The 11886-nt window shown below is 44.2% G+C and overlaps 1 protein-coding gene across 2 annotated transcripts in view; it reads right to left on the minus strand.

Annotated features, from left to right (window-relative positions):
- Positions 1–7999, minus strand: part of GSPT1 (G1 to S phase transition 1) — a 33634-nt gene extending 25635 nt beyond the window's left edge. For both annotated transcript variants that reach the window (XM_019987522.2, XM_019987521.2), the window contains exon 1: positions 7380–7999. In XM_019987522.2, the coding sequence (XP_019843081.2) occupies positions 7380–7728 (349 nt within the window). In that variant the 5' untranslated portion in view covers positions 7729–7999. The remainder of the gene's footprint in view (positions 1–7379) is intronic.
- Between the last annotated feature and the right edge of the window lie 3887 nt (positions 8000–11886).

Consider the following 11886-nt stretch of genomic DNA (forward strand, 5'->3'; position numbering starts at 1 on the left):
GCCAATTTTCTAAGGGAGTTAGAGAAACAATATCCAAGAGATGTTAAAGAACAGTTTGAGTAAGGAACTAAAATTCTCTGGCACACAGGTGACCACATGGTCTCACAAAAGCTCAGGCATTTTCTCCCAGACAACACTGGAAAATAGTAAAGGCAGGTATCAGAAAGAAAAGCCTGCAGAACATGTACAAGGGTCCATGGTTTTGCCTTAACTACCTAACCCTCTAAAAATAAAAAGGCACAATGTTACAGATAGTGGTGATCACAGCTGTTTATTTTATATCATTTCCTAAAGTGTTTCAAATAATTTCAAAATGTTACTTTAAATTAGAGCATTGCCATACTTCATGGGTGGCTCAGTGGTAAAGAATTCGCCTGCCAATGCAGGAGACACAGGTTTGCTCACTGGTCTTGGGAACTAAGCCCATGCACTCCACAACTACTGAGCCTGTTTGCTGCAACTGCTAAAGCTCGTGAGCCACAAGAGAAGCCACTGTAATCAGAAGCCTGAACCGTAACTAGGGAGTAGCCTCCACTCACAACTACAGAAAAGCCTGCACAGCAACAAAGACCCAGCACAGCCAAAAAATAAAATAATAAAATTTAAAAAATTATTAGAGCATTGCCTACTTATGACGTGTACCCAGCTACTGCTGAGAAAGAACATGGAGACAGTGCCGTGGTGCACAAACTCATAAGCCCCATTTTTGAAACTGTCTCAGCCAAAAGACTGTTTAGCTTCTAATTACAAGGAAAAACTAATGGACTTACTATTGCTAGGATAAGCTCTGAAATCAGATCTAAGTTCTAATCCCAACTCCTCCATTTATTCATGGATGTCACGTCCCCTATTTATTTAGCTTCTCTGAAACTTCATTTTCTTATCTGTAAAAACAGGTCATCAGTATCTATACCTCAAGACGTTGTTGTGAAGGGCATTTTAACCAAGTGGTAACTGCTCAATGAATATATTATTATAATAAGCATTTCAATGTCCCATAATGATTATAAAAACTTTTAAGAATGAAATATAAGAAAGGCAAATTCCAGGACCACTTTCTCAGAAGATCCATGCTGGCTGTAGTAATTAGCTCTGGGCATGCTCTTTTTTTTTTTTGTCATTATTAAACAGCATGGTGTGGTAGAGAGCACTAAATTAGCAACTGGCAAATTTGGATTCTAGACTCAGCTGTGTCCTTAAACCTGTGAGTGACCTCAGGCATTCATTCAACATCTCTTATTATTACTGCCAGGTCATCTCTGGTCCTAACATTCTGAAGAACCTATTTACTCAGTCACTAAAGCATATCAACCTGAACAGGCTTTTCTGTAGAGTAACTTAAGTTCTACTCTATTTTTCAAACAATGCTAAAAGATAGTCTTTATAATTTATATACTATCTGCTGCAAAAAGAATGAGATATTTAATTTCAGATACCACAAAAAAGTACAAAGATAACAGAATACCATGCACGTGAAACCAACCACCACAAAGGAGATGGGCTCAGTAGTACTATAAGAACTCCTACTGGAGTTCCACAGAAACAGGCAACCTGATGACATTCTAAGGTACATACTTTTTTAAATAAATTGAGGGATAGTTGATATACAATATTGTATAAGTTTTGGATGTACAACACAGTGATTCACAATTTTTTTTTTAAATTTATTTTTTTGTGATTCCAATTTTTAAAGGTTATACTCTATAATTACTATAAAACACTGGCTGAATTCTCTATGCTATACAATATATCCTTGTAGGTCATTTTATACATAGTAGTTTGCTAAGGTATGCTTTTTTTATTTCAAGTGAAGAGAAATACAATTACTTAGAATATGGTCTGGAATTAGGTTTGACCACTCTCAGACAAGGCTAGCTCAAAAAATCCTTGAGAACTGTTCCTCTCACCTAGGAAGGAGAGTATGATGGGGACTGGTTTAACTTGGAGTAGTAATGTAACAACTAACCTTTCCTTAGAACAAAGTCATTTATGAAAAAACCAACAACATATCTGTAGCTCAGCCACACTTCATTAAAATCTACCAACAGCAGGAAGAAAACTCTTAAGGAGTTTCAGTATGAACCATCAACTGACAGCTAAAAAAGGAGTATGAGGACCTCAGAACAACCAAGTAGCCAAAATCTAACTTCTCTCAAAATTTTAAGAACTGTGAATTGAATGATGAAATTGTAAATAAGGAGCCAGAATCAAAGTAACTCACCCATGTTTAATACGAAATAAACAAGTCTTTACTTAGAAGTGGGCTTTCCTGGTAACTCACATGGTAAAGCGTTTGCCTGCAATACCGGAGACCCGGGTTTGATCCCTGGGTCTGGAGGGTCTGGAAGATCCCCTGGAGAAGGAACTGGCAACCTACTCCAGTATTTTTGCCTGGAAAATCCCATGGATGGACGAGCCTGGCAGGCTATGGTCAATGGGGTCGAAGAGAGTCGGACGTGACTGAGCGACTAACACTTACTTACAAGTAAAGATGACTGGTACTCTAGCAAATTCCTAGGAAACTTGAAGTCCAGAAACACAAGAAAGGTGAATTTTATGTTAATTGTACCTCAGATATTCACAGAGAACACTTAGTAGAAAACAAATCTGTGGTTTTATGATTAGGGTGACACGAGTGAAATTATCTAAAGGGACCTGTGAACGGTGCTCCCCAGCTTTGAAAGCCTTCTCTGTGCACTCTGTGTACGGCCCTCTTATCATGAAGGGTCTTCCATTAGAGTAGACTGGGTATCATCTGATCCCTTTCTGGACTCCTTGAGAATCAGTTATCCATCTTGGTGGTATCACTTTGAGGGCCTAGCACAGTATCCTGCCTTCTGCAGGCAGGCAATGTCTGTTCATTAACTGCCATACACATACCTGAGCAAAACCAGAGATTCACATCTCGAAAAATTCCATTCCAATTCAGCTAACTCTTCAGGAAAGATGATCAAATCTCTTTTTCATTCCTTCCTCTCCAATTAGAAAGACAACACTATTTTAACACTTTAAGACATTTCCTCTCCAGCAAATAAAAAAAAGCTAAAAATCTGTTCTCTACAATATTTCCCAACATGCCATGATATGTTTTCATCATCTTTTTATGCAGTACAATTCCAGAAAAAAAGCAAAAAATAAACAAAAGGAAAAAAAAGCAGTGAATAAAACCTGCTCTAAAATTCCCATGGGAATTCCCTAGCAGCGCAGTGGTCAGAACTCCATGCTTCCACTGCAGGGGGAAATAAGATCCCAAAACGGCAACGTGGCCAAATAAATAAAAAATCAAACTTATTCCCAAAGTTTCTAACAGTTGAAACAGTTGCTCAATATGGTGCGGCCTTAGTGGATGCCCTCACTTGTTTCCTGAACCCCCACACCTGAGCCACTCCACATGTAAAATCATGAAACGAGAGCCAAAATTGAATGATCTCTAATAATCAGTATGACATGGTAGGAAAAGAAATACTCCTCCAGGAACAATACTTTACCTGATCTTCTCAGCCCACTTACTCCATTCACTGTCTCATCTGAAAAGTCCTTTCTATTACAATTGTTACTGCAGGCATTCAGTCACAAGAAAAACAAAGGGGCAACCATATCTACCATCTCTTTAAACTTAACTATCAGTCAACTGGTATTCTTTAACATAAAAAAGTGTAAGAGCCCTTCAGGACAAAACTGACTATTACTTTGAGTCTGTATCTTCTCTACTCTGGTGGCTCAGAAGAGGTCAGTCACCTTTGGGAAAATTCAGTGAATAACAGCATCCACCAAGTGACTTAAACCCCTCCTAAGGACTAACTGGCTTCCCTGGTGGATCAGCAGTAATGAATCCACCTGCCAGTGCAGGAGACATGGATTTATTCTTGGATTCCCTGGAGAAAGAAATGGCAACCCACTCCAGTATTCTTGCCTGGGAAATCCCATGGACAGAGGAGCCTGGCAGGCTACAGTCCACAGAGTCGCAAAGAGCTGGACATGACTTAGTGACTAAACAACTGCTGGTTTTATTCCATATCCATTTCACAATGGCAGTTTTGAGAGGCAATGAGGGAGGGATGACAGAACTCTATGCCATTACTTTAGAAGCTCTGGCCAAGTTCTATGGCCTGTTTTGTGTTCCTCCCCAAATCCCTATGTTGAAATCCTAATGCCCAAAGTAATGGTATTAGGTGGGGTCTTTGGGTGGCCTTAGACCATGAGGGCAGAGCCTTCATGAATGGGATTAGTGCCTTTATAAAACAGGCCCCCAGAGAACTCCCCTGCCTCTTCAGCCCTGGGAGGACACAGAAAGCAGTCAGTCAGCAGTCTGTTATCCAGAAGAGAAAAGAGAGCCTCACCCAACCAGGCTGGCACCCTGATCTCAGACTCTGAGCAATAAACTTCTGTTGTTTACAAGCTACGAAGTCTACAGTATTTTGTTATAGCAGCCCAAACACACCAAGCAATCCTGATGAACACTGGTGAACTTGTTTCTCATTTAACAATAAAAAAGCCTGAACTTGGTGCAAATTGGAACCGAAAATAAGTACATTCGATTATAGAAAATGTTTGTTCTGGCACACACAGCACTTGTCTACATTTCATTCATCTGAAGGATTCTAAATGACCATTACTTAGCCATTTTACTTGGATCTGGAGAGAACTGTACTTAAATGAATTGCATGTAATTACACTTACATGGGTTCTACTTAATCATTTCTTTGGAAACTTATGTTAAAAATTTTCAGAGATCCAAGGTCAACACTGAATCCCAAGCTGTGACTCAGGATATCCTATAGTTGGATATAAGGATTAACCAGCAGCCTGCCAGTTAAAGTGGATGACTTTTTGTGCAAAAGCATCTCCCCTTACCGGTTGCTCCAAGTACCACTGGAGGAAAAAAAAAAAAAAGGAAGAGAGAAAAAGAGAAAACTAGCCTTCTCTTTCAGGAGAATGACAGATACTCATCCTATACACGTACATTTTAAAAGCTGTCAATTCTTGGGCCTCCCTGGTGGTCCTGTGCTTAAGAATCTGCCTGCCAATGCAGGGCACCTGGGTTCAATCCCTGGTCCAGGAAGACCCCACAAGAGGTGGAGCAAGTAAGTCTCTGCACCACAACTACTGAGCCTGCGGGCATACAGGCCTGCTCCACAAGAGAAGGCCCGCGCACAGGAAAGAAGACCCAGTGCAGTCATAAATAACTAAAGTCGTTCGTGATAGCGCTCTTCCTCTAGACTCCTTCAAGAGCTCTCCTGAAGTTTTTAAAGTTTTAAAAACACATCCACCACCAGTTTTAGCTGACTTTTAGCTAACAACAGAAGAACACTTAACAGAAGCTATGACTTAGCAACACGCTAGCCCTACAGTTGATTTCCTCACTAAAAAATACTTGCACCCTTTATGGGCTTCCCCTTCACAAATTTCAACCTAAGTGCCATGTCAATGTTTTCCCTGCTTCTTCCAAACACAGTTCTTTGCTCTTATGCTAGTATAATCTATGGGCCTGAATTTATGCTGGAACGTGCAATCCAACAGTGCCACATTAACTCTGGACCATCCATTCTTTCCCAAATAGACATCCTACAGAGGATGGGTGAGTTGTTTTTTAAATATTAACTGGCATTTTGTAGAAACAGCTAGTAAGAGTCAGTAACACCAAATTAGGTTTCTGATTTAAAAAAAAAAAAAGAAGAAAAAACTGACCATAATGTAGGGATCCCTAAGGTAGGAACAACCACTCCCCTACACATTCTACATCTCCAACTTCTGGCAGTGTCACAGAGGAAAGGATTAAGAGTAAAACTTCACATCAGCACATAAATATCAGGAAGAGAAAAGACAGTCCATCATAAGAGGCAATGCCTACTCATTCAAGAATGACCACCCTTCCAGACCACTGCTCTAACGACTGCCATCCCTTGACGACTGGCTGATGGCTACATAGGCTGGAAATAGAGTCCTAGGTCTAGTCACAGTGATACTAGTTAACTCCAGATTTACAAGTGAGGGTCAAAAAAGAAAATGGCTGGATAAGAGCAAACTGCATGATAAGGTTTGGGGAACTAGGCACTTTTAGGAGTTGGTAAGTGAAGAAGTTTATGTAGCCCAAAGTAGTAAGCAAAGTTAACCTTCTGTTTAAAGGGAAAACATCAACGGCTTCACACAAGTAAAAGAAATACCAGTCAATAAAATAACTAAGTCCAACTGTGTGCCCAAAAGCATTTCCCCAAACTCTCTTTTTGCCTCAAGAGAGAAAACTGCAGGCAAAGTTTCTTAAGAAACTAAACTCCTACAGCACTTTTACAGTGTCTACCTATCCAAGAAATAGGACAACAAAGAACTAAAGAAAGGAATCAGGTTCACTCACTTGACAAAATCAGTACCTGAAAGCATACTATCACTAAGCAGCCCCTAAGTACAGTGAGATTTTTGAAGACTTAACTTGAAGTCACAGAAAGTCACTCGACTAGCCATGGTCAAAACTTCATATGACCCCTAAGAAGTTTTTAACAAATGCTCAGGTGTCTGAACAGACTAACTCCTGACACAAGAACAAAGAGAATGAGTTACACCAAGCAACCTGAATGAGGCAAACGATTTTTAACGCAATAAAAATTCTAAACGTGTCATCAACTAAAGGGAAGAATCCGAGTCCCATTTAAGAAAAAGGGCACACAGATCAACGTCATTTCCTACACAATTTAATGTTAAGTATAGAACGCTAACTTTGCGACACTCTGTTTACTTCACAACCTTACAAAATGCTAAGGATCTATTGACAGCCAACAGTTTCGGCCCGGTGGCAGGGCTGCAATGCATCCTGGGATTCCGTCGGGACTGTTGGGGTCCGTGGACATTTAAAACGTAATTACACTTTCAGTAACAGGCATTGCAGCGGGGGAAGCTCTCTCGCCCAGGCCCAAGGTGAAGGTAAAACGCGAGCTTTCGTCCGCCCCAACTCCTCAGCGCTCTCAACGCCCATCCGGCCGACTCCTGGCTCCATCTGTCCTGGCTTCTAGGCCTCGTGGCACTGACCCGCTCTCCGTCCCATACGGTTCCCACTTCCCAGCAGGGAACTGCTCCCCTGCGGGGGGCGGTGAGAGGTCGACCCCAGACCCCACCGGTGCGCCCCGCACCCTGCTCCCGCCCCCCGCCGCGGTCGCCCCACGCAGACCCCCTCTCCTGCCCCAGGTCGCCCCACCCAGGACAGCCGGCGCCGCTGTCAGCGGCCCACGTGCCTCCCGGCCCCACGGCCACGCGTCCCTCGCCGGGCGAGGCGCGCCCCCGATCCTCTCCCGGGCCCCGTCCCAGGTGGGCTCTGGCCCCCAGGCCATCTTCCCCAGCCCTCGCAGCACGGTTTCCTCCCGTCCCGGGGGCTGATCCCGGCCCTTTACCCGAAGGGCCTCCCGCGCCGTTGCCGGCTCCGTGGTTGTTGGCGGCGGCGCCAGCTGGGGATGCCGGCAACTGGGCCGGGCCCCGCAGGAAGGACGGCACGAACTCGGCGGCGTGGACGTTGGGCACGAAGGGCTTGGCGTTGACGTTGAGCTGCCGGCTGAAGGCCGCGCTGAGGTGCTCACGCTGGGCCTCGGCCGCCGCCGCCGCCAAGGGGCCGCCGGCACCGCCGCACGGGCCCGGCCCGGGAGCTTCCATGTCCGCCTGGTCCCAGCAGTCGGGCGCCGAGTCGCTGCTGCTGCTGCTCCCGCCGCCGCCGCCGCCGCCACCGCCACCACTGCCGGGATCCATGATCGGGGGGGCCGTGTGTGTGGTGAAGAGAGGGCGGGAAATGGAGGCGGGGGAGACGGGCTGGGGAGGAGCAGGCCGCGCTGACCCAGGAAAGCGGCAAGGCAGAAGGGCCGGGGGCTAGCGGCACAATCCTCGGCGTCGTCGCGGCGGCAGCTCAAGTTCCGACTCCGCACTCGCGACGACTACAGCGGCGGCGGCAGCGGCGACTCTACCCTCCTCGTGTGTGCGCGCTGATCTCCACCCACCCAGCCCCAACCACCTCCGACCGTCTCAGCGCCAACCCCACGCCCGGCGCGGTTTGACCCCTCGCCGCCACCCGTACCTTCGCCTCGGTAGTTCTCGGCCCCGGGCGACCCCGTTTCCGCTTATGAAGCGCGGCAGAAGGCGAAACTACGAGTTCCGGCAGCGCCCGCGCGACCCCGCTGCGGTTTTCCCGGGGGCCGACGGGAGTCGGAGTTCGGGGCCGAGAGCAACCGGAAGCGGCGCCGGCTCCCGGCAGGCAGCGCGAGGAGGCGGAGGTCTGGTTGCCTCACGGCTGCCCCACCTGTCACCGAGTGGGGGCGGGGGTGGGAGCGAACCTTGGCGCGACTCGGCGCGGGGCGGCGGAACGCGAGCCTCTCAGGTCGCGGGGGTGGTCTTTTCCGTGCTGTTCTGCACAGAATGTGGGAAAATGGACAGCAGTTCCAAGGTGGAGAGAAAAGCCTTCAACTCCTGAAAATCGTTCCCTTCTCGTTTCACCAGCCCTCTCCGTTCCCTGCCTCACAGGCATCTTACCTCGTTCTCTTTCTTTCCACCTTCCTCCTCCCTGCCCCCAGTCAGAATTTGCCCTACATTTCAAAGACAACTCAGGGCGTCTTTCATTTTCTGTATTCATTTGGTAGAAGAAACCATAAAACTGTGAGCCATTACCATTTAAACTGCTTTGTGGCTCATAAAGCCCAGCCCGGCAGAGGGGATTATTAACTGGAAACTTACAGTGACTCACTGTCTGTATGACTAGTCATTTAAAGCCTTCACTCAAACTTTTCCATCCCTTCCTCCTCTCGGCCAAGGGCTTTGTAAATTAAATAGAGGATTACCATATTCCATGATGTAACCTGCTAGTCCCACCTAACAGGGTTATTTTTGTGCTTCATTGTACACCTTCCGGTGAGGTGGTTTTATTTTGAATGGCCGAATTTGCTCAGGTTTTCCCGAAGTACTTTATTGACTGCTGCTGCCAGTTACTGTTTGGTAAACATAGGAAAAGGAAAAAAAAAAAAAAGCAAAAGATAAATATATAGATCCAACTGCTTGAAGTAGGAAAGTACCTGTTAAGTTTTCCTATAATTCTCCCTTGCGGAACCCAAGACGGAGAAAAACATATTGTTGATATTTTTCTCCAAGAAGTCTAGACAGAGTGCAACTAACTAGCTCAATAGAAATTACGGCATAGAAGCAGGAACACAGAATGTTTCTTAAGAACCTTATGTGAAGATCTCAAATCTAGATATTAATTTTAATTTTAAATGTCTGTTTTAAGGATAAAAAGAGGACCCAGCCTAATGAGACAAATCAAAAGCAAAGCTGTCAGTTATCTTTGAGAACAACTACTACTCTAAAGTGGTTTGAAATTGTGTTTAATATGAAATTAGCAAACTTGCTGGTTGCATTGTTTCTTTAACACATAACACTTGGGAAGTTGAACCCTATAAATGTAAAGAAACCAGAAATCTCAATTATCACGAGGCTGGATTTAAGCTTCTGGACAGGTCTGTGGTTCATGTTCCCTGAAATTTTCTGGACCTAAATTCCACCTCCACCCCCCTAACAGAGGATTTATTCCTCTCATTAATACAAAGTTCCGGTTACAGCCTATTAATATAGTTCTCTGAAGACCCCACTGAATCTTATATGTTCCACTTTAAACTTGGTGTTAAGTGGATTGTCCTCAGGTTTACAGAGAATTTATCAATGACTGATATAAAAACCGGACCTTCTTTTATATATAGGAGGCCACCTTTGCTGTTGAATCAGAGTCAGGAGAAGAAGAAAATACAATGTATCCAAAATAAAGTGCCTGATGTGCTCTCACAGTCAAGATTTGCTCTCCCCAACCTGCTCCTAAGAAAATGTCAACACAAGCAGCTGACTGAAATAGTGAACCACAGTGTCCTTCTCCAACCCCATGTCATCGGATACCACACTTCAAGAGGAATCACCCTGAGGGCACTGGGTGATCACTCTGATAGGTTAGTTCTTCACACCTAATTACATCAGCAGAGTTTCTTTGGTGTATTTTTCCTAAGATTGAAGAAACTACTAAAGACTGCAGCTTAGAAAAGTTGATGTCATTATGTCATTGATGTCCCTGAATAGGATAATTATTCAGGAAAGAATCCACTCTGTTGGTTTTCAAAAGCCTTAAGCTGCCTGGGTAGAGATACTGCTCCAAGCAGAAAAGGAAGAAGCTTTTTTTTTCTTCTCTTTTTAAATGAGATATAATTGATTTACAGTGTCTTGATAATTATCGTTGTGCTAAGACTGAGCAATTTGAGGTTAGAATCTTTTGTTCATCTTCTTTGTATTTATAATGCTCAGTATAATTCCTGGCATAGAAAACATGCTTAATAAATGTTAGATGAATGAATGGGGGAATCAGTAGGGAATCTGGGACAATACTGCCCTTTTACACTCATTGGGGCTATTGAGACAAAGGATTCTCAACTTAAAGAGTTAGTTTTCCAAGGACAACCTGGTAGTCCCTGTGATGCACACACAAAGTTAGTTGACAACAAGAGGAATCACCCTAAGGGCCCTGGAATTGGAATATGGAAATAGCTCCAAACTGTTAACAACCTAAATGTCCATGAACAGAGAAATAGTTAAGTAAGTGATGTATGTAGCACGGGCTAAGTCACCTTACTCATGTCGGACTCTTTGCGGCCCTATGGACTGTAGCCCACCAGGCTCTTCTGTCTATGGGATTCTCCAGACAAGAATACTAGAGTGGAGTTGCCATTTCCTTCTCCAGGGGATCTTCCTGACCCAAGCATTGAACCCAGATCTCATGTGTCTCCTGCACTGGCAGGCAGGTTCTTTACCACCAGCACCACTTGGGAAGCCCCTAAGTAAGTGATGGTGTATCAATATTATGAGATAACATTTAGCTATGAGGCCAACTTGGAAGTACATGTGTAATGAATATGATGTATCACTATTATGGAATAACATGTAGCTATGAGGCCAACTTGGAAATACACGTATAGTATATGGTAAAGAAGGGGGGATAAGAAAGCTGTGGTACATATACACAATAGAGTATTACTCAGCCATTAAAAAGAATACATTTGAATCAGTTCTAATGAGGTGGATGAAACTGGAGCCTATTATACAGAGTGAAGTAAACCAGAAAGAAAAACACCAATACAGTATACTAACGCATATATATGGAATTTAGAAAGATGGTAACAATAACCCTGTATACAAGACAGCAAAAGAGACACTGATGTATAGAACAGTCTTTTGGACTCTGTGGGAGAGGGTGGGATGATTGGGAGAATGGCATTGAAATATGTATAATATCATATATGAAACAAGTCGCCAGTCCAGGTTCGATGCACGATACTGGATGCTTGGGGCTGGTGCACTGGGACGACCCAGAGGGATGGTATGGGGAGGGAGGAGGGAGGAGGGTTCAGGATGGGGAACACATGTATACCTGTGGCAGATTCACTTTGATATATGGCAAAACCAATACAATATTGTAAAGTTAAATAAAATAAAATTTAAAAATAAATAAATAAATAATTTTAAAAAAAAGAAGGGGGAAGGCGAGATATCTAATACGTGTATAAACATGTAGTGGATCACTGTGCCTAGTATACAGTCTTATTTCTGTAAAGATACCTAGCTTCTTTTAGTATTTTTTTTTTTTAATGTATTTGGTTGTGCCAGGTCTTAGTTGCAACATTTGGAATCTTTAGTTGTGTCATGTGAGCTCTAAGCTGCAGCATGTGGGATCCAGTTCCCTGACCAGGGATGGAACCTGGGCCCTCTGCATTGGGAGGGTGGAGTCTTAGCCACTGGATTGCCAGGGAAATCCCAAGATGTTTAGCTTTATTTCCTTTGTCTTGAATTCTCTTTCCATAGATCTTCACCTCCCTAATTGTCTTCACT

This window comes from Bos indicus, chromosome 25 (assembly GCF_029378745.1).
Source record: "Bos indicus isolate NIAB-ARS_2022 breed Sahiwal x Tharparkar chromosome 25, NIAB-ARS_B.indTharparkar_mat_pri_1.0, whole genome shotgun sequence".
Taxonomy (NCBI): Eukaryota; Metazoa; Chordata; class Mammalia; order Artiodactyla; family Bovidae; genus Bos; species Bos indicus.